Source organism: Juglans regia, chromosome 15, assembly GCF_001411555.2.
Source record: "Juglans regia cultivar Chandler chromosome 15, Walnut 2.0, whole genome shotgun sequence".
Taxonomy (NCBI): domain Eukaryota; kingdom Viridiplantae; phylum Streptophyta; class Magnoliopsida; order Fagales; family Juglandaceae; genus Juglans; species Juglans regia.
Genome location: NC_049915.1, coordinates 5651356 through 5679220, shown reverse-complemented (window position 1 = coordinate 5679220; position 27865 = coordinate 5651356). Strand labels below are relative to the sequence as shown.

Below are 27865 nucleotides of genomic sequence, written 5' to 3'. Positions count from 1 at the left end.
GAGATCTAAAAATTTTGTTGTGATTAAATAAAGATGTTTTGATTATGTTTATTTCGAACATGTGAAATGATCTGAAGTTGTTCAGTACTTGGTTTTGATATGATGTGACATTTGAAAACTTTGGCATGAGATTCTAAAGTTGTATTCTGATAAAAGTCTGATTCTGATGTTCTGTTCTATTTTTGATACAGCCCCACCATAGACATAATAGTGGCACACAGCCCGGCATGGATATAATAGTGGCATACGGCCCCCACCATGGATATAATAGTGGTATACGGTCCCGTCATGGGTATAATAGTGGCATACGGCCCAACCATGGGTATAATATTGGCATATGGCCTTGCCACGTGTATAATGTGATTTATAACCCTACTATGAGGGTTAAACATAGTATTGTTCTGATGTGATGCTATGAGTTGATATGAATATAATGTTCCAGTTTGGATATGCCGAATGATTTCTTTTGGAAAAAAGTTTGTTTTCTGAAAGTTTCGCTCTGATGTTTTGTAGCAAGTTTTGTTTATGCATTCTAAAAACAAATATTTTGATTTTGCTTTCTGAAAAAAGTAAATGTTTTGTTCTGCATTCCGAATTATGTAAATACTCATGTTTACATACTAGTATACGTTCTCTGCTTACTGAGTTGTTGATAACTAACTCCCTTATCTCCACAATATTTTTCAGATGATTTTGATGGTTTAGCTAAGGATCAAGAATATGAGGCATTAGGTGAGATGATTTAAGTATATTGGATTAAGAATATAAAGTGTCTATGAGTATTGACGATTTTTATTAAGAAATTTTATTGTGTTCTGATGACTTGATATTTTGAAAAATTAGTTATATTGAGGAAATTAGTTTAAATTAAAATTTCTATATGATATTATGAATTTGGAGTCCATAATTATATTGTTTAAATTTGAGTTTAAGTGATAGAAAGTAACTTTCTGACCCCTACGAGACCGGGACGTTACAGATAAACTATTTTGGAAGTAACTTTCCTATACGTGTATTGAATTAGATATATAAGAGATCATATACAACAACCACAATATACAAAAGTAGTTGTTACATGCACGCATGAAGGAGTAATTCTACATACAATTATGAATTGTGCAACCGCTGCAAAATCGCTTTGAAAATGAGTGGGATCCACTATTAAAATATTAATTTTTTATGTGGGTCCTATGTTTTATTCACTTTTTTCAAGGCGATTACGCGTCGGTTACACCATTCACGGTTGTAAATATATTTTCTGATTATATATTAGTAGAACCCATTGGCATGAGAATAAATTACACATAGCTTTTGCCAGAAAGTTGAGCTGCCCATGAGAGTATCACACGTACTAAAACTGAATAAATGCTACAACCACAAAGGGATTATACAAAAGTAATCCCATAAATTGACATGATTTCATGTAATCCGTCAGATCTACTTTACAATAAAAGTAACTTTATAATCTGATAAACCACATAATGCCACGTCTGTTTCTAAAATTACGTTTGTGTAATCACTTTGTGGTTAGAGTATTTCTCTCGTATAAATCAAATATCTTAAGAAATATTGTGATCTTCTTCTTCTTCTTCTTTTTTTTTTAAATAAAATCTGGTTAGATAAGCATAGAAAGATAAAAGAATATTTCACATCAAAATATCAGATGGTATAAAGTTTTCGATTTTAGTGGTCCAAACACTAACAAAGGAATTCGGAATCACCACTTTCGAAATAAACCTCACTTTTATGTAGCTTTTGGATGCATTTGCTGTTGGCAGATACTGAAAACAACTCTAGTATAGGTTCTTTCTTATCTTCCCCATGTTCTCATGTTCGATATGTTCATCCTTGACTGATGAACGATCATTGTTGACCATGCACAGTACGACATTGACCAAGCCGACGTAGTAGTGCCAAGTGACACCGGCACGTCAGCTTGGCCAGACACGTACAGTACGTGTGTAAAAAGTTTTTCGATTTTAAATTCTATTTTTTTAATAAAATTAAAAAAAAAAAGAAAGTAATATACTTACAACCGGTTAATCTGGAAAAACAAATCTCTTTAAACTGCCATCTAATCTCAAATCAATCTCCAAACTCATGAAAACTCACTGGTTAATCAAACTTGTTATTAATTATAAACTTGATTTATATATGAGTCTGATCAGGAAATTATATAGCTTTGACAATAAAAATAATTATATTACCCTTTACTCAACGATAGAAGAGTACTCTCGTTAATGGCTTATTTATTCTATCGTTTAAAATAAATAATTAAATTTTTTTATTTTATTTTACATACTGACTTTTACAATATGTTATATATCAGTTTATCTATTTTTTCTTTATATTATTTAAATATTATATTTTTAATCTTTTTTATTTATTTCAAATATTATATTCTCTACACATCATATATTTCAAATATTTCTCTATACATCATATATTTTGATATTTATAATATTTCTTTATGAATAATGTAATATTTTAAATTACTTAAAAAAATGATAAAAAAAATACATGTCTTTATTATTAACAATTTCAAAACTTTTGCATGCATAAAAAGTCGAAGATGCCCCTATTAATCGTCAAAATATCCATATTAATCGCTGCATTTGAGCATTTTTAGCGATAGGCAAAAATCGTCGCAAAAGACTTCTATTTTTAGCGATATTTGACCGTCGCAACTATCCCAAAAATCGACGAAAATGATATTTCTGTTTACCATAAAATCGTTGAGAAAAGTCAATTACAGTGATAAATATCGTCGCAAAAGCTTAAGAAATCACTGCAAATGACTCGTTATTTTTCCCAGCGATTATAAATTATCATCGCTATTAAGTACCCAACGGTTATTATCGCCGAAATAGATTATTTCTGGTGAGTAAAATTCGCCGGAAATAAGTTAAATCGACGAACGAAAATATTTTCGGAGACTTTTACTCACTGGAAATGGTTTTTCAAAAATGAAAAAAAAATGCACAAGAACATAGATGAAATATACCCACGCTATACTTCATATTTAGGTATAGTTCACCTAAATAGTGCAGCAACCCCTCACATATATATAACATATGTGTTATATATATGTGAGGGGTTGCTGCATTATATACAGTTACACTTATATATAATATATGTAAATAGAATTGTAAGATATAATTAATCGACCTAAATAGTGCAGCAATCCTTCACATTGACTGTTGTTTTAATTCTACATACACACACATAGATATATATATATATATATATTAATATGCATATCATTGAAATGAGAGATTTTGCTGGAAAATGATAAAAGTTCATTGCCTATTTATTATTTATAAGTCCTCACAACCAATTTTCAAAGCAATTTTTTCCCTTAAATAATCATTATATATAGTGTGATTCCAATGAGTATGAAGCTCATATGTCTGCAGTTAGTGTTGCATATCAAAATAGTCACAACTGCCCTAGGATACATGTTCTAAATAGAACATTAGCATTAAATGCAAGAAACAAGTTCTATTTCTTCCAAAGTTCCAAGTAGCCATACATCTTTCTTCCAAAGTTTCAAGAATACTCAAATATAAACAAAGGAGATGATTACTCCAAATAAAAAAAGTACCGATGAAGAAAAAAACATACTATTTTTTTATTGGTAGAAACAATAATACTATGAACAATAAACGAGAACTTGGCCATGCCTTGAGAAAACATGTGGTGCATCAGTCAATCTATCAACCAATTTTTTATAAACAAGAATTTAAAAAAATTATAACCTCAAGACTATTGAGGAAATTGATAGCTAATAATTAGGGGATGTGAATTACAGAGAAATCGTTTCAAGGCAAGATTGGCATGAATGAATCCATATAATATATAAGCCTTACCATAACATTAGAATAGCCACATTTTTTATCAGAAGGCAGGGGGTAAGATGACCAAATTATAGTGTTCTTATTAGTAGATTACATAGGAAATTTCAAAAAAAGTGTTCTACATACACAAGGAAACACCAACAGTGCATAAGCAGATCAAGTGTCTAATAAGTTAGGATTTCCTTTACAAGATAGCAATCCAAAATCAATGAACATAGATTTGAGCCTTAGAAATGTAACAAATGGGAAATCATGAGAGCAAGGGGGAAAATTACAGATATATATACATATATATTCTAGCAAAAAATAAAGAAAAAACAAAAGAAAAGAAGATCAAAACTCACAAGGGAGTGGCAGAGTAGCAAACCGCGTGGGAGTCGTGGGTTGTGAATAGAGCAAGGGAGAGAGGGAGGGTCTCGGGCTGTTGGGCTAGGCTTGGAGGAGAAGGGGGATCTGATGGAGGACTGGTGATAGTGTCAAGGTGTGAGTGGTGGCGAAAGGCGTCCCTAGCGGTGGCGGCGATATAGAGAAATCTAAGAGAGAGAGAGAGCTCGAGGTCAGATTCAAAGGGAAAAAGGAAAGAGATCGGCAGAGACCTGAGGGAGAAGGAAGGGCTGGCCATCTAGGTGAGGTGGTGGTGGCGTGATGGGGTCATTGGCGACCGGCTGTCCGGGCTTGGTTTGAGCATGGGTTCAGTCATAACAACAGTTTTGAATATGTATGAGAATAAGATGATCATAATTTAAGAATTAAGTTTTGTTTCTTCAATAATTTTGCCCTCAAAATCTGATAGAACTTTGCTAATTCATTTAAATATGATCAATTGAGACTTCTATATTTGTCTATTCGTGTGCATTTACTAAAAATCTTCTTGAATTTTTCTACTTGTAAATCTCGTAAATTATTCCATTTACAATTGAATTACTACCTTTACGAATTTGTGACGTGAGTTTGACTCCATACACTACAACACAATTGAGTTTTTGTGACGGTTTTGAATTTGTGAAAGTTCTATACCGTCACCAAAAATCATTTTCGGTGACGCTTGAAGGAAACCGTCACTAAAAGTGGACAATAAATGATTATACATTTGCACTATAATAATGTTTCATTCGAACGTAATTCAAATGATGTCGTTTTGGAATGAGTACATGCGAACGTATAAAATGTTAAATTCGAACGGTTCCTATACGTTTGAACATTATGCCCACTTACGTGCGAATGTGTAAGTTATTCGTTCGAACGATTTAGTTAACATTCAAATGTGAACAATTTTAAAATTAAAAAAGATTGAGAATTGAAATACAAAAACACTAGATATATTAAATGATATTGTTCATTACATAAAGTATAGAAAAAGAAATATATTAAAATATAAATACAAAATATGATAAACGTGCAAAACACTCAAAACAAGTTGTTTACAAATATATGAAATTTCTTAGTCAATGTGTTGACCTTTTCGGTTAGGATATCTAAACGATGGCAAACCTTGATGACACTTTACTATAGTGACGTGATCTGTCAGTTAATGTGTGCAGTAATATCTGAGACCATTACATAGAGCCAAGTAGGGTGCACATCTCATATAGATGTACCCATCGGTTGCTGACTAGTACTCCCACTATGGGGAGCAACACCGACCCTAGACTAGGTCAGAGGAACAAGATCTGGTGCCCAGGCTCACACCAAGCACGCCCCCTTCCATGTCCAATGCTCTGACAATGTGAGGTCATGTATAGCAACTGGGATGATTTGGATTTCTGCATCTGTCTATAAAAGGAGAGTGTTTTGGGAAATTTTCATGACTTTTCAAGTGGTACAAATTGAGAGTTTTAGTACATAAATGTCATCCACATAAAAGTAGGAGAACTGTTTTCAAATGATCCCAATGCCTACATGTAGTAAATATATTTTTCTGTTATTGTTTTCTATCACTTTGCTGTAATTGTTTGCTCTCTCCTTTCATGTAAGCATGCTTTAGGGTGTATTTATGTGTCTATGTAGTAGTATATGTTTGTGGGTAATGGCTTGGACGCTACATATAACGTTTGTGGCTATCCCGATTGATGGTTTCTTTCAATGCCATTTGATCCCAGAAAACACCACATATATTATTGATTATTATCGTTAAGCCACTTTTCTGACTCCACAACCAAAAACAAAGTTTTCTTTCAATGCAAAGTTGCTGTTTTTCTTTACAAAACAGAACAAGAAGTTGATTTGTGTTTCTGTTTTTCTTTGCAAACCAGCTTATCCAAACAAATTGATGATGTAATATTTTTCTACATATTTCTAACTCCTTGAAAATGTAATATTTTTCAAGGATGGGCACACAAATTGATGATGATCCCTTCTTCACCACTCTATTACAAAGTGGAGGAGAGGGTTGTAATAGCACCCCAACGCAACATTCTAATGTTGTGCTCCAAGCAACATTCAATGACGGTGAAAAGAGGCAACCTCCAAAAAAAGTTCAAAGGGGTGCATTTTTCACTGCAGAGGAGGATAACCTCCTCGTATCAGCTTGGCTTAACATTAGTATCGATGCAATAAAGGGTACTGATCAAAAGTCCACTCAAATGTGGGAAAGAATTTCAGAATTTTATCATGAATATAAAAAACAGAACAATGTGAACCGTTCTGTAGTTTCTTTGATGAATCGGTGGTCCTCGATTCAGAAATGCACAAATAAGTTTTGTGCATTTTTAGCACAAGTAGAGTCACTGCATCCGAGTGGTGCAACGGAGCAAGATAAGGTATGTAACATTTTCCTTTAATTTTCACAAACATGTAGGACTGATTTATGAACTAACAATATTCCTATGTATTTGTAGATTGAGAAGGAAAAAATTATGTATAAAGAGATAGAGAAAAGTAACTTTACAATGGAGCACTATTGGTGTCTTCTAAGACACCAACAAAAATGGCAACAACACATCTCCACCCTTGGGACGAGGAGAAGGCCACAAGGTGAAGCTGCTCTTGACACGGTGGAGGAGAACATAGAGGTCTTTGCTGAGAGACCTCAAGGCAAAAAAATTGAGAAAGAAAGGGAGAGGAAGCGGAAGTCGATGGAAGGCAAAGAGTCTGAGATCAGCATTTCTTTAGCTAAAATGACCGAGGATAGAGCCACGACCATGGAAGAGCGGAGAAATGCTCAACTCAAGGCAGACGAAAAAAGTGAGAAAATATTTGAACTAAAGAAGAAGAAGTTTGAACTAGAGAAGAAGAAATTTGAAGGCAAGATGATGATGCTAGATCTACGTGGCATGAATGCCATGCAACAAGAATATTTTCGTAATATTCAAGTTGCAATTTTTGAGGAGTCGAAGTCCCATTCCGGAGGTAGATCTAACTCTCATTCGACACCTTACTATGTAGATATCTAACTTGTAATATTTATAGAACTAATTTTTTTGAGAATTAGTGGCTGCCCAGCCACATGTGGGCTGGATAAATATGTGGCTGGGTAGCAACTAAATTCGTGGACTGTGGAAATTATCTTTGTTGGTAATTTGTGGACAGTTTTGGTAACTTTTATGGATATGGATATGAGACTGTGTTGGTGGACTATTTATGGGATTGTGTTGCTAAATTTTGAATGCCTTTGTTCATCAGGTCTCTATCTCTCTCTCACACAATTTTGATGTCCGCATGATTCATTGTGAGATTTGATTACTCTTGCAATTTTATTGGAAGTGATATTATAATGGATGTGGTTAAAAAAATTTGGTTAATATTAGTATGAAATGTTAATTAATATTAGGTTGAGGAAACAAATAGGTGGGAAACAATAATTTTAAGTAAAATGTAAATTATTAATTAATATATGAAGTGTATTTGTAAAATATAAAAAAAATATATAAAATATTATTAAAATATATAATATAATATTATTAATTTGACTTTAAGATGGCTAGTCCAATGTGAACATACCTAGCCAAAAGTTAAAGTTATAGTCAAAACTTGTACTTTTAGCTAAAATTTGGATTTGGCAATGGCTAGGCCATTGCCAATGCTCTAACAATCTAAGGGATGGAAGGTGGGGATTAAGCATTTTCTCACCTACCCATTCCATGGTTGAGCAAGTTTGGTCACTTCCTAGATAAAAAGTAGAGGGCTTAAAAAAAGAATATTATAAGGTCTTAAAACATACTCTTAAATTATTTTTAATGACCTTCATAAAAATAAAAGCACACACTTCTTAAAATAAATAATAAAATAATAAAAATCCTTATCCCAAAATATTGACTTAAAATAATAATAAATGACGTAAAGACCTACGTAGTAGGATTTGAGTGTTACAAAATATTTTTAAAAGAATTAAACCATTTAATTAAATAGCATTTTTAACATAAATTAAAATAATGCATATCACATAATATTCTTAATAGATGAAATCATTTAAATAAAATGATTTTTTATAACTATATATTATTTTTGGTTGTTACAAAAATACAAAGAGATTTAGGTTGTGTTTGGATGTTGAAGTGAGTTGAGTTGAGTTGAGTTAAGATGATAAAATATTGTTAGAATATTATTTTTTAATATTATTATTATTTTGTAATTTGAAAAAATTGAATTGTTTATTATATTTTGTATTGGGATTTGAAAAAGTTGTAATGATGAGTTGAGATGAGTTTGGTAACCAAACTCACCCTTACTTAAAAATCAGGCTTGGTTCAACAACCCTAAAAATACCCTATTTAAAATATTTTCGGACATTTTGTGACGATGTGAATTTGATGGCAAAATGTAATTATTTGCTACAAATAGTATTCGTGGGAATTGTAAATTTTTTTGTTACCAACCAATTTGTCACTAATGAATGCATATGTCATCGTAATAAAATATATTGTGGAAACTTTTTCTGATGATCTTAATTTGTGGGAAAAAATCTTTAATTTTCACAGATTTTAACTTGTGACAAATGGAAAATGGTCCAATATAATAATTTGCGGTGAGACTTTTCTAATGACGTGAATTTGGAGGCAAAACGTAATTATTTGCTACCAAATAGTATTCATGAGAACTGTAAGTTTTTTGTTACCAACCAATTCCGTCACTAATGAATGCATATGTCATCGTAATAAATTATATTGTGGAAACTTTCTCTGATGATCTTAATTTGTGGGAAAAAGTATTTAATTTTCACAAATTTTAACTCGTGACAAATGGAAAATGGTCCAATATAATTATTTACGGCGATACTTTTCTGACGATGAGAATTTGTCGGCAAAACGTAATTACTTGCTACCAAATAATATTCGTGAGAACTGTCAAATTTTTTGTTACCAACCAATTCCGTCACTAATGAATGCATATATCACCGTAAAAAAATATTATCACTAAACTTTTTTTGATAAGCTTAATTTTGTAGGAAAAAGTCTTTAATTTTCACAAATTGTAAATCGTGACAAATAAAATGGTTCAATATAATTGGTTGCGATAAGAATTTTTTGACAACGTGATTTTGGTGACAAAACGTAATTATTTGCTAACAAATAGTATTCGTGGAAAAAAATTGTCCCAAAAACCACTATTTGTTGTAGTGATATCCCAATTCATGTCACGTAGCAATCTAAAGATCATAATTCTCATATATATTTGTAGTTTAGTTTGGTTTCTCAAGCGCAACAATCCTACATAATTTCTGTGAAAATTTAAAGTTTCAGTGCTCGACTCAATAGCTAGCCCTGCTTACCACGTTTCTACTTTGTTAAATAATCATCTCACTTTCCGACTCCACCTATTTTTTAGCAAATCCACCAAAAGCATTATAGACAAGAAGTATTAATTAGAGACGAGTCGATCCCCAAAAGGATCCAATTGTAGCAAGTTTAAAATTAATACGGAAAATTTCTTGGAATCTGTTAAACTTATAGTAATCTTCCCATTCGGTAAATACTAAAACTATATATATAGAAGAAATATTGAAAATAACAAGCTAATTATAACACAAACAAGCACTAGTACTTCATCATATAAAATGCATACAAGCAGTACTGAACCGAAACACATACAAGCAGTACTGAACCGAAACAGTACACAAGGAGCTGGCCGCCTCTTGGTTCTTACATCATGTGAAGTTGAAACTTAGCTAGCTACTACATTTATATACTAACTTGTTACCAGACACACTATATACATATATATAGGGGAAGTTCACTATATGTTAAGCCTAGTGCAGAAGGGCGCTGAGCACCTCCTCCCTGATTAATCCATCTCCGTCAGCATCAGCATGGTGGAGTGCATGACGAGGACGCTCCTCCTCCCCGCGGATTAATCCATCTCCGTCAGCATTAGCAGGGTGGAGTGCATGAGGTCTCTCGTCAGGCTGACGACCACCCCTGCCGAGCGGACGACCACCCCTGTTGGGCGGTCTGCTGGGCGGACGACCACCCTTGTCGGGCAAACGACCAGGCTTGTCAACGAGGGATTGGAGGGCATCGTTTAGCTCTTTCTTGTTTAGACCATAGTCGTTGTCAGCATCGTATTTTTTAAGTGAAGCCCATAACTGATCTGTAGTTAGGGGTCGACCTTGATTAACCACACCATAAGGACGAGTCATGCTCGTCATGTGAACGGACATATATGCCATATGGTTTGGTTTATATGCTGGTTTATAGACTTTTCTGGTTTGGTTTTCGAAGTACTCCCTCATGCATGGGGGTTTTTATAGGCTCTATTGATCTATGGTTAAAGAACATATATGATATTGAAGTGTAATTGTTACTATATACTATGGTGAGACAGTATATTCGAAATCATCTTGACAAGCAAGACGTTTCCAGTGCGTGTATTGGATTAGATATATATATATATAAGAGAGATACAACAACCACAATATACAAAAGTAGTTGTTGCATGCACACATGAAAGAATCATGAAAAAGAGATGGCCGGGCCAAGTTGTTTGCCTTGACCATTTCAAAACCAAGTTGACTGTCCTAATATTAGTAGAACCCACTGGCATGAGAATAAATTACACCATATAACAAGTTGGACTTACTTTTCATTATTTTTCAAAAAATAATGAAAAGTAGGTACTCCAATTTTATATGTAGAAAATGCTTGCGTGCAAGGACTGGAATAGAGATATAATTGAGATACAACTACCGCCATATAACAAGTCGTTGCATGCACCCATGAAAGAATCATTTAAAAAAATAAAAGCAATGTGAAAGAGGACAAAGAATAGGAGGGGCACCGAAAATTGTACGTTAAGCTTGACGCTCACAAAAACAATGTTGGCTGTCCTATTATTAGTGAGAAGTGATTTCATAATAATAAATTTACAGACTGATGTGGTTTGATGTGATATGTCAAATCTACTTTATAGTCGAGATAAATTTACAATCAAATATACAACATCAAGTTACATCAGTTTGTGAGTATACAACTTGTATAAATCTCTTTGCAGTGAATTATGCATTTTATATTATTAGTAGATCTCACCAATATATAGGAGAATAAATTTGAGCGGTGCTAAGTACTACGTACATGGATAGAGACTCGAAATATTTTTTTGATAAAACATACTGCATTTATTAATAACGATCATTATAACTTTGATCTGAAACATATATTACAAGCCAACTACAACATTAATAGCTCCTCAGTACACAATTGTGACTGACATGGTCTAGTCCATGCTGCAAACCTCTCTCAGACACTTGAGAGACAGCACAACTCTATCGTCCAAGACAAAGTTAAAAGCGTTCATGACTTACAATGCCAATACCATATGAACAATTAATTATTTTGGTATATTTTGTGTTTCCGTCCTTGGGATATTATATGTTCTATTGCTAATTAAAGAACATTGAAGGGTAAGTATTACTATGTATAGTGGTGATTAGACAATATATTCGAATAATTAGAGTTAGTGGTGAACCGAATATGCTGAACGTATATATGCGTAATTAATAGGTTAGGCACCATCTTTATTCCCTAAAAGATCGTAATGCTATTTTATTCACTCTTACCATAGAAAATCGATTCCTTTAACTTCCTAGAGATTGAAAGTATGCTCCCATGATCTTGTTTCATGGAAGCTTTCCAAATTGTACGTGGTTTTGTTCTTTTCTGCAAGGACCTGCATGCATAAAAGCCAATGGGAATGAAATGCATATTACTCATCTTACATGGGATGCCGTGTTATTGTAATTTTATATGTAATTCTAATGACATTTATACATATTGTTGTACGATGAGAATATCCGAATATGTGTTAAAATAATAATTAGATCTATTTCTTTCCAAAAGGTTAAATTGAGGAGAATATATATACATATTTTATTATATTTTATATTATCTTAACAATGTGATGGTGTTTTGTGTAAGGAATAAATCCATGTCAAGTCTAAAAGGATCAGTTTGAGTAAGATTCCATTCAAGATGTTCCATTTATTTTACTTAAAGATAAAGTGGAATTTTTCATCTTGGCCAATATCAATTATTCCTCTATCTTTATTAATGTCGCTACAACAAACACAGTCTTACATCAGACCATGCATGAATGTTTAAAGTATCTTACGTGCTAAATATCTGAAAAAGCTTGCAAATGCCTCCCTCACATGCTAAATTCATCTAAATTGTTTCTTTGTTGTTACCTAAAAATCATCTCTCAACCATACAATATATATTCTCCAAAGGCTTTATAAACATAAACTCACATGTTCAAACTAAATATAGATGTTTCTCTATAAGGATCTAAACATAATTAATAATCAACTCCACAAAGTCTCAATAACATCATTATTGAGAGATCTAAACATTAGTAGTTTCATGAATAACTCGCCCATGCTCCATATTCTTGATCCTTATTTGAAACATCTATCATCTAAAAATCTAGTGGAGCTAATTGGGTGAGTTATCAACAACTTTGTAAGCAGTGAACATATTCCAGTGTGTAAACATGAGCCGGTAATAGAATGCAGAATAAAACATGCTATCAAAATATTAGAGCAATAGTTCCAAAATATTTATATACAGAATCATTTTGCATAGCATAACTGAGCATCATCGTATTAGAATATATTCCATGTTTACCTCTCGTGATAGGGTTGTGCTATTTTCGGTGACCAAATCAAGCAGAAACATAAGTAAATCTTCCTCTTATCCTTCTCCAATCCACGAGTGTGCACACTGGAAATACCACGCAAAAAGTCACTTTATTTTCAAAATGGGTGCACTCAGAAAAAAGATATGTTGGTACCAACACAATTACAAGGACCACAGTTTTAAACTTGTAGTAAGGTCGGAGTGGAACAGAAACAGAAACAGAATATTATGCAAGAGGTTTTCAGATGCAACATTTCATACCATACTAGAGTACTGACAGATTGAGACCACATTCATATCATCATGTGTAACGCTTTCAAATGTCCTACATATTCACTCTTCTTGTTCAGTTGAGAAATAGTGCCAAAAATGCTCATGTCTATACCAGCCATGACAAATATCTTTCTTTTCTTATTTAGAAACAATGCATTATGTAGAAAAATGACGAGGTTGTTTTCAAATGTTTAAAAAAAAACAACGTTTTTCAAAAAATCAACCCTAATCCATATAGACAAAGTCTAGTATAGGAGCATCGCTTACCTGACACTTGTAATGTATTAACTACGCTTATTAAACCAAAACTATTAACTAGGACTACAAAATACCATGGCACCTAAGCGATCAACTAGTATAAACTAGGCATAAACTCCAATTTCTATGTGAAATTGAGAAATTGAAATTATTTTGTAGCCAATACCCCCATGGAGCAATGGCGGTGGTGGCAGATTAGTGTACAGTAGAGGGGTGGCTAGTCTGGGTTCTAAAGGCAGTGTGGTGACTTGTGACGGTGCTTAGTGGCTGAAGGTAGAGAACTCATGGGAAAGAGGACAGGCATATTAGGTGGAAGCAAGAAAACCAAGATGCTTGGTGGGATGGACAATGGTGGCTCGTGGTGGTCTGGCATCGGCATGAGAGGGTGGATTTTGGTGACGATGTCTTGACGGGGTGATTCATGATGGGAGAATCTATGGTGGAGGGGTGCAAGGGGAAAGGAAAAAAATTGAAGGGGAGAGAGGGGAAATAATTGTCAGGGAGCTAGGTACAGAGAGCAATTGTGGGGAATGAGAGAATTTGAGAGAGAGTGGGGGCATGAATGGGAGAGGAAGTATCGGAGTAGAGAAACTGAAGACGGAGGGGGGATTAGGGGAGAGAATGAAGAAAGAAAAAAAATGTCCATGATATATTTGTTTTGCTTTGAATAAATGAAGATATTTTGATTATGTTTATTTCAAACATATGAAATTATCTGAATCTATTCAGTTTTTGGCTTTTGATATGAAGTGGCATTTGAAAACATTGGCATGAGATTTTGATTCAGTATTCTAATTAAGTCTAATTATGATGTTCTATTCAGTTTTCCTTTACGGCCCAGCTACGGGTGATAATAGTGGCATATGGCCCAACCACAGGTTATAATAGTGGATACAGCCCAACCACATGTGATAATAGTGGATACGACCCAACCACGGGTTATAATAGTGGATACGACCCTTCCACGAGTTATAATGGTGGTTTATAACCCTACCACGTGGGTTAAACATGGTACACGACCCAACCGTGGGTAATAATAGTGGATACGACCCTTCCACGGGTTATAATTGTGGTTTATTACCCTACCATGGGGGTTAAACATGGTACACGATCCAACCATGAGTGATAATAGTGGATACTACCCTTCCACGGGTTATAATTGTGATTTACCACCCTACCACGAGGGTTAAATATGATATATGTCCCAATTTGATGCTATGATAAAGATGAGGTCTCAGATTTTGATATGCCCAAGGATTTTTGAATAAGAATGTTTTCTGAAAGTTTCGCTCCGATATTTTTGGTAACATATTTTGATTTTGCATTCTGAAAGTAAATATTTTTTATTTTGCATTTTGAAAGTAAATATTTCTAATTCTACATTCTAAAAGTAAATTTATTCTTTTGCATTCTGAATTTTGAAAATGCTCATGTTTACATACTAATATATGTTCTCTGCTTACTGAGTTATTGATAACTCACCCTTATCTCCATAATATTTTTCAAATAATTTTGATGCATCAGCTGGAAGTCAAGAGTAGGAAGTATTAGCATAATTTGATGATCATAGAGGAATAAATGCCAAAGGGTACAAGTCTTTATTTGAGTCTTATTTAGTAGGTTGATGATTTTATGTTATTAGGAGTTATGGATATTTCTGAATCTGTATCGAGTTTTTTTAAAATTATTTCATTGAATTTTTTATTTGGTGTACTAGTTGAGGAACATATAAATTTGGTTTGAATAAATGGATTTGTATTGTGATAGAGAATTTAGAGTATATAAATTTTATAAGAGATGCTTTTAGGTTACAAGAGCTAACTTTTCGAACCTCCGGGCATGGGGCGTTACATATTGTATTATGTTGATTGCTACCTCATGTCGTCGAATTAGTCCTCTGAGGTTGTGGGTTGCCGATTCTGCTACTATCCAACTGCAACGGGTAATCTCTGATGTAGTGACTAGACTTGCCATATCGAAAACACATTCCAACCTTTTTTGTGTAATCTCCATAATGTACTCGGTTGCATGTCTTGCATTGATAATTTTGTTGGTTTCTCGGGATATTGCCAGAGCTACTTCCTTCATTTATTTTCTTCCAAGGTCCTTGGTTCATGCCAGAGTGGGACCCTTGTGGTGTAACTCTCTTCCTCTAATCTAGAAGTTTTACTCTTCTTTTGAAGCTCCACTCAAGTATTGTTGACTTATCCATTAGCTCTGAGAAGTTCTGGATCTAAAAGGCCACCATTCGTTCATGTATTCCATGTCTTAGGCCCTCCTCAAATTTTTGGGGTTTCTTCTCTTCATTGGGCATCAAATAAGAGGCAAAGCGTGACCACTCTACAAACTTGGTAGCTTATTGGTGAACCATCATAGTCCCTTGAACAAAGTTGGCAAACTCTTTGGCCCTTGCATCTTTGACCGATCTTGGGAAGAAGCAGTCGAAGATCTGTTTAAAATTGGACCACGTAACAACTCCTCTCCTATTAGCTTCCTTGACGGTTCTCTCTAAAATCCACCATTGCTTAGCTTCATACGTTAGCTTGAAGGTGGCGTACAATACTTTCTACTCGTCCATGCAATTCAGGTTTCAAAGAATTTCCTTTATGTCCTGAATCTAATCCTCTACCAGGGTTAGGTCGACTCTTCCATTAAATGGGGGGGGGGGGGGGGCAGCCGATTAAACTGTTCAACGACAACCCTCCGCATTACTATTGCAATTGGACCTAGGGCTTCTGAGCAATCTCTTCCATTAATTGTTGTGCAACCGCTCAGAGTACCTCAAAAGTGCTCATATTGGCTTCTCCATCATCATTAGATGTGTTCAAATTTGAAAGGTTTCATAAATGGCAAGGAGTTGGCATCTTAAAAACTTATATTTAGTTAAGCATTCCAAATAAAAAAGAGTACTCATGTAAAAGTATAGACGTAAATGTAACTACTAAATAAATGAATATAAATAGAACAATTCAAGTTCTTTGTCTTACCCTTTCCTACCCATATCCTACACCAACTTGAAAACACAATAGAAGACCTTAAGTCTCATCAAAATCATGCAATAAAGTTTGCAAAAGTACATACTGTAAGTGACAGAATTTGAAACCTCAAATCATATCCAAATCCTTTCCTACGATCTGTAATCATAAACTTGACATCGAGTTAAACTTACATACGTCTCTAGAATCCAAACCTCAACTCTGATTGGAATCACTTCATACAGTCTGCAGACTTTAACACTTGGGATTTGATCAAATCTATGTGTGTCTTCAGAATCTGAAATTTTTTTTCGTAAAAAACTTAGAAGCCCAAAACTTCACATTTTATCAGCTCATATTTTAAAGTCTACAGAATCTAAAGCCTAGCATTCGAGCAAGCTTATGTACATCTCCAAAATCTAAATCTTAAATCCTATCAAAATCATTTCATAAAGTCTATAGGATAAGTCGACGGAATCTAAAACCTCAAATGTCATGAAATTAGTTATTAAAATGTGCAAAATCTAAATCCTCAAATTTCGTCGGACACATTCCTTAAAGTCTACAAATTCTAAACCCTTAAGGCCCCGTTTTGATTCAGAGGTAAGAAACTCATCTCACTACTATTCACTAATATTCACAAATTTTGACTCACAAATCTCACTATTATTCACAAACCATCTTAATAAATATGAAAAAAATTATTTATTGAAGTCGGCAAAATGCTAAACATCAAATCTAAAAATAATTTCCTAAAGTCCAAAGAAATCCAAAACCTCATATATTAAATTCTACAAAATCTAAAACCATAGATTGTTGCAACTAAAGTCTACAACATCTAAAACATCAAATGTCACAGGCCTAAATCCACAATTTTCGAAAAAAAAATTCCATAAAGTCTATAGAATCTAAATCCTTAAAACTCATCCAAGTCATTTTTAAAGCCTATAAAATCTCAAACCTGGCTCTAATAGAAATAGTAACGACCCGTACCCGAAGGTTCAGGAAGTTAGTTCCTATTATCTAAATATCATCTCCTAACCATACAATATATATACTCCAAAGGCATTTTAAACAGAACCTCTTATGCTCAAACTAAATATAGATGTTCCCCTACAAGGACCTCAACATAATTCTCAACATAATTAATAATCAACTCCTAAAATGTCTCAATAACATCATCAATATCCCCTAATGACACTCAAACTAAATGAATAGTTTCTTGAATAAAATTCTCTTATAGACTTTTGTAACCTTGAGCACTTATTCCACTACGTTCAATTAATCTTGCCCATGCTTCCTATTCTTGATCCTGAGTTGAAACATCCAAATCATCTAAAACTTTAGTGGCAATAATTGGGTATATTATCTATAACTTAGTAAGTAGTGAACATATACCAGTGTACAGGCATTAGCCAAAAACCAAATATTTACAAAATATCAGGACAATTCTGAAATATTTACATACAAAGTCTTTTGGCATAGCATAACTGAGCATCATCATATCAAAACATATTCTATGTTTACCCTCGTGGTAGAGTTGTGCTATCACTGGTGGCCAAACTAGGCAGAAAAAGAAGTGAATATTGCCCTTGTCATTCTCAAAACCCCGAGTGTGCACACATGAAGGACTATGCAGAAACCATTTTCTTTTGAAAGTGGGTGCATTAAAAAACGTAGATGTTGGTACCAACACAATAACAAAGGCCACAATTCTACAATTGTGCTAAGGTCGGAGAACGATAAAAACAGAAACTTTTAGATTTCATATTCATTCTTGTTGTTCAATTGAGAAATAGAGTGCCAAAATGCTCATGTTTACACCAGTCGCGACAGAAAAATCATTTTCTTTTCTTATTCAGATACAGTGAGTTATGTAGAAAAATGATTGAGTTTATTTTCAAATGTTTCATAACAAAATATACATGTTTTTCAAAAACTCAGCCCCAGTCCATTTAGGCAAAGTCAAGGATAGGAGCACTACTTACCTGACTCTTGTAATGTATTAGCTATGCTTCAAGCCCATTCTCTAGCAGTATCACAACAACCGATATAGAAAAATATTAACTAACGTATTGATGACCCACACAAGTACATTTCAATCTAACTGACAAAATCCCTTAAATCCAGACTATAGTTCAACACACATAAATCCATCACAATGCCTTGGTTTCTAATCATGGCACAAATACAACCTCCGAAACTCAGTACACCAATATTTAGCCCAACCTCCTCGGATTCTTTTAACCATACACCATTATGCATTTCAACCAAACAGTTCAAAAGTTCAAAAAAACAAATTTACTCTTGACTTGTCAAACAAACAAATAGCCTGCACATAAACGCGAGACTTCCTTTGTGTCAAACAACCAAACATCCCACAAGTTGACATATCAAGCAATCAAATAGCCCATAAATCGACATATTGAACAGTCAAATAGCACACAAACCAACGTATCTAACAATCAAACAACGAACACTTACAAGTCAATTCCTTCCTCAATCTTAATATTACATTCAAGAGACCCTCCACAAACCAACCCACTATGTATTCGCAATATCTACAATTTCAAACACACAAACAGAGATAGTACAACCTTCTAGTAGACACCAAGATACAAGTCCCACAATGACAATATGATTAAAAGACTGTAACTTACCCAAATTTTGTTCTGGTGGTCTGTCAAACTTGAGAATGAGGGGTGCTGCCAAGGGGTGAATTCAATACCCTGTGATCTAGCAACAATAATTGAATTTGATTTTCGAAATGGGGAGGTAGCGTACAATGGAGGAAACGAAAATAAAATGGAGTGTCAGAAAACGGTTGTGGCGCCCTCGACTCCCACATGTGATTCGGTAGGAGTCACGACACCTGGGTGATGGCCACTTGGGTTACTCACCCCATCTTCAAGTGCAAGTGTATGTGAACATGCAATATATGTACAGTTTAATATACGCAGCGAAAAAAATATGGCCATCTAAAAGCAAAGTACCATCAAATTTAAAGTCTACCACCCAACAAGATACCCTCTACAAAGTTATTACAATCGTCCAGCTGATCAAAATAAGAATAAAATTAAATCCCTCAACTATAGTGGAAACACCAAGTCATCATTCTCAAACACATCCTCTGCATCAAAGTCTATGGTTGGAAACAGCACAATGAGATCTCACAATCTTAGCAAGGAAAACCATAGATTAACAACAAAGAATTTCAAACACAATGCCTACAACACATCGGGACAACAATAATAAGAAAAGACCAAATTACCCCTGCTTTGTAATTTTTACTCAAAAGCTTAATCTTTGAAGCCACTCATGCCAAAATTGCATTTCAATTTAGAAAACGTTCGTTTAATTATGGTGTGCACCATGGTCTGCCTAGGGACCATCCGCACACTCTAGCTCCCTTCGTCATACTATGGGTAATGACTGTGTGCCTGACTTACTAACGAGCGAGGCCCAGCTCTGCACTCGGCACTTATGTAACCAGGCATCCTCTAAGCTCTACTAGAAGATGAGCCATAGAGTTGTACCAAGAGCGTTACCATCTTGGACGAGCCTGCTATCCCCTAGTGAATGCCTAGGGGACGTCACTAAGTTTTATACTCTCCCGAGTAACCAGAGGAGTTCCACCGAGATAATACTCCATCTCGACTTGGGGTCGTGATATGCACTCACCCACAAAAATGCATTTAATCATTTCTCCCCAAAATAGTTTTACCGGTTTGACAGTACAACCATAGAACAGAGCACAATTAATAAAAGTATGGCCAACCATAATAATTTAAAAATGTAGATGCATGACAAACAGTTATTGGATGACATGGTATAGCACATACAAATAACATACAGTTCATCATACAAATATCACCTTTGTCACATTTCTAACAATTTCACAAATTTCCAACTACACGTGATGCCCAACGCTCTGTCCAGCCCTTGGCCAACAATCCAACACCAAACTACAATATAAAATCCCAACACTTCATAGGACCCACACTAACCGAACATAACCAGAATGCATATAAAACACATTTTTCCCATCGTTAGAAATTCAAGGTCAGCCTGGGGTTTTACTTACAATAGTGGAAAGGTATGTTTCTAGATGATCAAGTGCATTGAATTTAAGTGTTCCACAGTGTGCAAGAATGAGAGACGCTGCATAGATATAAGAAAACAATTATGCAAAAACTGTTGTTGCCTAAAGATAAATAAACATGGCGAGTGCCATGCGGCTTACTGTGTTGGTGTCTGGAGGGGCGGAGCTCGATTGTGGTAGTGGCGGCATGACAGAGACAAGGCCAGATATGGAGGAAATAATGGAAACCTACTGCTAGGAGGCTAATGGGTGACATATCCAATGTAGTAAAGGGTGGAGGAAGGGAATTTCGCAGTGGAGTACGGCGGAACAGTGGCAAAAGTGAGCCTTAGCTCAAGGGTAGGGTGGTTTTGAGGGAGGGGGAGGTCAGGAATGGGAAGGGGTAGGCCAGAGGGGTGGTCGAATGACCATAGGAACATTGCTGAAGGTGGTGGCTCGCGGCGGTGCACAGCGGTGTTGGGGAAGAACTCCTTCTAAATCTACGGGAAGCGAGATTCGTGGGTGAGTAATGCAACGGGACTATGAGTGGAGGGAGAAGAAGGTGTTTGAGGGGTGATTTGTGGGTGGAGATTCTCAGCCTATTTATAGGCTGATGGCTGCGAGTTAGAGATTGCAGCTGTGACTGCGATTGGTGGTGGGGGATGGTGGGGCTTCACGAGTGTCGCGCGTGTGGCATGTGATGAGTGGTGGGCAGCGGCAGCGAGTAGCTACCATGGCCAAAGGTGTCATGGGTCACAGAGCTCGATCTGGCTCTCTCTATCTCTCTCTCAATTGCATCGAAATCGTAGACTCCCACAGCTCAGCCTTCCTCTTCTTTGGCTAAGACATGACTTTTGGGTAAGATTCTGTTCATTGCAAATTTGTGTTCTTTTTTTAATTTCTAGTTGGATGTTTATATTGTTCTCATATTATAGTTGGATCTATGTTTTCGTTCTTCTCATATCTCACGTGATATGGGTTTTGAACAAATCTTATGTGGGTATAAGTAATACGTAGTTCTTTTGAGGGTCTATGTTTTGTGGGAAAAAATCTTAAACATTGGTTTTTTTTTTTTTTTTTTTGAGGGTCTATGTTTTGGTCCTTCTATTTCTCATGATCTGCCGTCGTTTCTAGTATGCACTCTCAATCTGCTCTTTTTATATGATAGAAATAGATTATTGGTTTAGCATGAATTTTTTTAAACATGGGCACTTGTGTGTGTGTGTGTGCGCTTTTTTTTTTAAGTATTTGAGGGTTTTCGGTGGTAGCATTTTTCTTCCCAAAAGCTTTGGATCTGATCATATTTGGTTTCTTATTTAAATTTTATTGAAAATTATCCTTGTGAGTTATGATATAAACAGATGCTTGTTGTTTCCCTGTTCTTTATCTTTTATTTCATCTTTGCCTTTGTTACTAGTTCTTTATCTTTTATTTCCTTTGTTCTCTCCATTGATTTGGGTCTTAGCAAATTAGTTCTTGTTTGTTGTTGTGTATTGGAGTTTGATTAAAGTAATGTATGTGTTTTGTAATGTTCTTAGCAAATGAGTTGAAGCAATGTAATATGTAGTAGATTGCATCTTTTATGTCGTATGCATTTTACATGATGAATTTTGGATTTTTTTTGTTTTTGATTTACATGCATTTAGTTAAAAAGTTAATTAGTTATTTATAGCTTTAGCTAATTTTGAAATAAATTTAGTTTTTTCATTTTGATATATTTTTATCATTCTGGATAATGATAAAAATATAGTATTTTTAACAATATTATTTCTTGAATCAATTGTAATAAAATAAATGCTTTTAGAAAAAAATGCTTTTCAATTTTATTTTTTTTAAAAAAATTAATAACATGTAGACTATTTTAAAAAACAAAAAAATATTCAGGTACAGCTGGAACCTAGATTTTTGGGTTTCAAAAATTCAGAATTCATTCGGGTTCTGGCTAGGTATATGTGGTACCTGGTCTGAAACCCGGATAAACAATCGTAATTTCTTACATAGTTGTCAACCATTTGATTAGTCAACAGTCAACGAGTGGTAGTACTATGTGGCACTTAGGCCTGCAACCCAAGGTCAAAATACAAGGTTTGTGCTCGACCCTACCAGATCATCTCCATTTAAGGCAGCGCCAATTCGACCTGACACGACCTAGCCCTTCAAAACAAAAGCAGGTTGAACCCATATGACCCGAGTGATCTTAAAAAAAAAAAAGAAAATACTCCCCTCTTTCTTCTTCATCAGCAGAGGGACCTTTACCCAATTCTTCTTCATCGATATCAAACGTCATGAAGATCCCTTTGCCATCAAATTGCTCTCTGTAGAAGAGGCCCCCAACAACTCAATATTTTGGCTAAGCTCTTCCAAAATGTTCTCATCTCTCATTAGCAGGTCAATAAGTAAAACTAGTAGCCCCTTTCGTGATCTTGACCTCAACAAAGGCGAACTGGATATTGATTTCGAGATTGTGCCTGAAGAGAATGACGAGGAGAAACAGAAGCAAAGCCCACTTCCACTTCTGGGTATTAGTAAGCTTGAACAACTATCAAAGCCTACTCAAAAGAACGGTTCAAGGTTGTCGATTATACTTCTCAATCAAAGGTTTTTCACGGTTCAAGGCCTCCTTCAAGACCTTCGGCTTAGTCGCATACCCACCCATCTCTCTCGTTATTCCTTCGAAGAAAATTGTTAGAGAAAAAAAATCCCGGTTCCAAACCCAAATCTGAAAGATCCCTTTGGAGTCTACCTTCAGAGTCTACCTTCATTTTTTCTTGACCGTGAGAATCCTTAGCAGGATTTCTTCTCCGACTTCGAAGTCCCAATCCCATTCTTTTCTTCTCACCATCGCTAGCAGATTAGGTTCTTTTCAAGTGATCGGTTTCGATAGATAGATGATGAAATAAACCCATTATGGGTTTTGATCCATTGAACTTGACTTTAGTCGGGTGGAACCATGTCGAGCCTTTCGGTTTGGTCGGGCCAAGCCTTTTATGCACAGGCCTAGTGGCACTGGCACTTCAGCTTGTGCAAATATAATATAGTAGGTACGTAAAGTATTTCTCATTCTTAAATTCTAAATGTTTTTATAAAATTAAAGAAGAGCTCAAGAATGTTATATTAAAACTTGAGTATATTAAAAAAAAAGTGGTAATATTTGTAATTTTGGAGTGTGTAGTCTTCGCATACTAATTTTGAAAAAGTAGATAAATTTAGGATTTATATGAAAAATTATTTTTTAATAGTGACCCTCACTTTTTTTCAATGTGAGTAAATGGGGACTACACATACATAGCATTATTAAAAAAAAAAACGTCTTTAAACTGCAATCTATTCTCAAACCCATCTCCAAATTGGTGATAAATCATAGCCACTTAAGTTGTGTCTGGTAAGTGAAGTGAGACTATTTCATTACTATAATTTATAATTATTTCATTACTATAATTATTCACTGCATGTTTCAAATTAATTAACGCCCCACCTTGACCCAGGTGTAAGTTGCTATTAATTAATTGCAGTTTTGAATATCTATGAGAATAAGGTGATCATAATTTGAGGAATTATTATTATTATTATTAGTACTATTATATATTCTGATTTACCCTTGAAATTGTATAGAACTCTGTCAAATTCGTATGAATATGATCAATTGAGAATTCTAATTTCTAATGATCGTATGCACTCCCTTAAATTTAAAAAGAGGATCTTCCAGTAATTTTCACTTAAAAAACATCATAATTATAAATATTTTGATTAATAAAAACTAATTTTCCTATTTGAAAAATAAAAAATATAAATGGAAAACAAGAAAAGGCCACTCCTAATATATATATGAGTCCGACCTAATTCCCATGCAGATTGATCTACACCGTTTCTTCTTTATTTTCAATTTTCCTCTTCATATAGTACTCCTCTTTTCCTTCTTCTTCTGCTCCTTCTTTCGATCTTCTTCTTTATTTATTTTTTCTTCATAAAGCTTCAGTGCTCAGCTCAATAGCATAATTACCATGCATGTTTGTTTCTGCGTTAGCCTTGACCTTTTCTTCTTTGGACTTTAATTCCATGTTCTCTATATCCGATGCTATACTCCGACATCCCCCCTCAAGATGAACATGAATATTGAGAATGTTCATATTGCGGAGAGTATGATGAAAAGGCAGTGAACCCAGTGGCTTGGTGAGCATATCTGCCAATTATAACCGAGAGGGAATGTAAAATAGCTTGATAAGCTTTTCTTGCAATTTCTCTCGAACCAAGTGACAGTCAATTTGAATATGCTTAGTTCTTTCATGCTGAACTGGGTTGGTGGCAATAGGCATTGCTGATTTGCTATTTGTGTATAAAGTTGTGGGCTGTTGATGATCAATCTGCAAGTCCTGCAATGCATAGACTAACCATTGCACCTCATATGTTGTAGCCACAAGAGCTCGATACTCATGCTTCATCGCTTCAGCAGAGGATTGACTAATTGTGGCCTGCTTTTTGGACTTCCATGAGATTAGGGAATTACCCAAAAATATTTCAAAATCGCTTCTCCTGGTGTCAATATAGCCTACCCAATCACTATCTGAGAAAGCTTTTAGTTGAAATTTTGATGATGATGAGAAAAACAAACCCTGCCCTGGTGTAGCTTTCAGATACCTTAGTACCCTCATTGCTACCTGGTGATGGCTGATAGTTGGTTTTGCTAGAAATTGGCTTAACACTTGGACAGAATAGACAAAATTTGGTCTGGTAATTGTCAAGTAAAACAATCTACCAACCAGTCTCCTATACTCTGATGGATCTTCATAAAGCTCTGGATCATCAGCAGTTAGCTTGAGATTTGATTCCATTGGAAATGCAACAGGTTTTGATCCAATGTTACCAGTGTCTTGTAATATGTCCAAGGTATATTTTCGTTGGTAGACTGAAATGCCAGTTTTAGACCTTGCTATTTCTAGACCAAGAAAATATTTCAATGGTCCCAATTCTTTAATTGTAAACTGATCATGTAAGAATTTCTTTAACAGCTGAATCTGTTCCAAATCATCACTTGCTAGCAACACATCATCAACATGAGCAAGTAGTGCCATAAAAGATGTTGTTGACTTTTTGATAAACAATGAGCAATCAGATTTCCCTTGAGTGAAACCATAAGTGATGAGAGATTTAGACAATTTTTCAAACCACTATCTAGATGCCTGTTTAAGGCCATAAAGACTTCTTAAAAGTCTACAAACTTGATTGTTCTGATTAGGCAATCCAGGAGGTAAGTCCATGTAAACCTTTTCATGTAATTCAACATGTAAAAAGGCATTATTCACATTTAGTCGGCGAATGTGCCAATTTTTAATTACAACAACAAGAAGTAGAAGTCGAATAGAAGTAATCTTTGCAACAGCTGAGAAGGTGTCAAAGAAGTTTAACCGTTCTTGTTGAGTGTAGTCTTTTGCCACCAGTCTTGCTCTGTGTCTTTCTATGGTTCCATCAAATTTTTATTTGATTCTGAATACCCATTTACAACCAATTGTCTGTTTATTTTTAGGTAAAGCGACAAGCTCCCATGTTTGGTTTAACTCTAAGGCATCTAGTTCATTTTTCATAGCTCGTTGCCATTCTGGAAATTGGGAAGCTTGTTTATATGTTTTGGGTTCAGATGAGGTTGTTATTGAAGCAAGGAAAGCTTTATGAGAAAATGATAATCTGCTAGCAGAAAGAAAAGGAGAAATAGGATAGAAACTACCTTTAATAGAACCATCATTAGAAGAAGTTGAAGGGGTTGCATTTGAGATAACTTGATTGCAATAGTAATCCTGCAGAAAATAGGTGATTTTCTAATTCAAGTTGATTTTCTAGTTTGTGGTAGATCATTGGAAATAGAATTATTTTGAGATATAGACACATCTTGGTCAGTGTTTGAAGGGAGACTATCATCATGAGAAGTTGATGATATTGACTGATTAGGAACAACAGTAGAATTGGTGGGAAAATAATTGTTGTTTTCTGATGGTGGGAATAGAAATGTATGACTTTGTGGATTAGAAGGTGAATCTGTGAAGGGAAGAATGTTTTCATAGAATATAACATTTCTATAAATGAACACTTTATTAGTGTTGAGATTCATTACTTTGTTACCCTTTACATCAGAGGGGTACCCAAGGAATATACATTTGATAGCTCTAGGATTGAATTTATGTCTGTGATTTTGAAGTGTAGAAGTAAAGCAAAGACAACCAAACACCTTTAAATGAGATAGTTTTGGTGTTTTATTAAAAAGCATTTCATAAGGGGTTTTATTGTCAAGAAGAGGGGTAGGTATTCTATTGATGATATGAGCTGTTGTGAGAACACAGCCACTCCAAAAAGATAATAAGATGTTTGATTGAAACATTAGTGCTCGAGCAGTACTAAGTAAATGTTGATGCTTTCTTTCAACTGTTCCATTTTGCATTGGGGTTTCTACACAACTTTTTTTTATGTAAGATTCCATGTTCACTATAAAAATCTGTGAGAGAAAATTCAGGTCCATTATCTGACCTTATGGTTTTGACAGCAATATTAAATTGAGTTTTTATCATTATACAAAATGATTTGAACAAAAATGGAACTTCAGATTTAGCCTTAAGCATGTAAACCCAAGTGCAATGTGTGAAGTTATCAACAATTATTAAGAAATATCTACAACCCGAATAAGAAATATTGGCAAATGGACCCCATATGTCACAATGAACCAAATCAAAAATTTTATTAGATTTTGTATGTGATATAGGGAAAGGTAATCTTCTTTACTTTTCCAAAGGACATATATCACATATATTTTGGCAATCCATAGAGATAGAAGAATCTAGGTGTTTGAGAGAAGAAAGTCTAGAAAAAGATACATGGCCTAATTTGTAATGCCATAAATCTAAGGATTTTTTAGAAGTAGAAGAAAAATGAACTGAATTAGACTTAGAGGTTGTGCAGGAAGATACAAAATGATATAGCCCTTGTTTCTCAAATGCAATCCCAATCATCCTCCTCTTTGATTGGTCCTATAAAAGACAATGAGTTCCAAAGAAAGACAAAGAAAGGTTAGATTGTTGGGTTAGTTTAGAAACAGATAAAAGATTAAAGGAAAATGAGGGTATACACAAGACATTTTGCAGGAAAAGATTATTGGAAATGCAAATTGTGCCAATGTGTGTAGCTGGTATAATCTGTCCATTGGGTAGATTTATAGATGTAGTGATTGGCTTAGGAGGAAAACAATAGAAATGTGGTGAACAAATCATGTGATCTGTTGCACCAGTGTCTAATATCCAAGAATGATTTGGTGTAGTAGAAATAGAATTGCAAAAGAAATTACCAAAAAACTGGGCAAAAGTAACAAGGTTA

The 27865-nt window shown here is 34.7% G+C and overlaps 1 protein-coding gene and 1 pseudogene across 1 annotated transcript; one reads left to right on the top strand and one right to left on the bottom strand.

The window, feature by feature from the left end:
• The first annotated feature begins 5855 nt into the window (after positions 1 to 5855).
• Positions 5856 to 5974, top strand: LOC118344769 (annotated as a pseudogene).
• Positions 5975 to 24699: 18725 nt separating this feature from the next.
• LOC109014736 (uncharacterized mitochondrial protein AtMg00810-like) lies at positions 24700 to 25581 on the bottom strand. The gene has a single exon (XM_018997242.1). It carries the CDS (start codon positions 25579 to 25581, stop codon positions 24700 to 24702), a length of 882 nt encoding a protein of 293 aa, XP_018852787.1.
• Between the last annotated feature and the right edge of the window lie 2284 nt (positions 25582 to 27865).

Bases quoted from the DNA above. Each gene is read 5' to 3' on its own strand.
- LOC109014736 (XM_018997242.1), bottom strand. From the start codon at position 25,581: ATGGCACTACTTGCTCATGTTGATGATGTGTTGCTAGCAAGTGATGAT.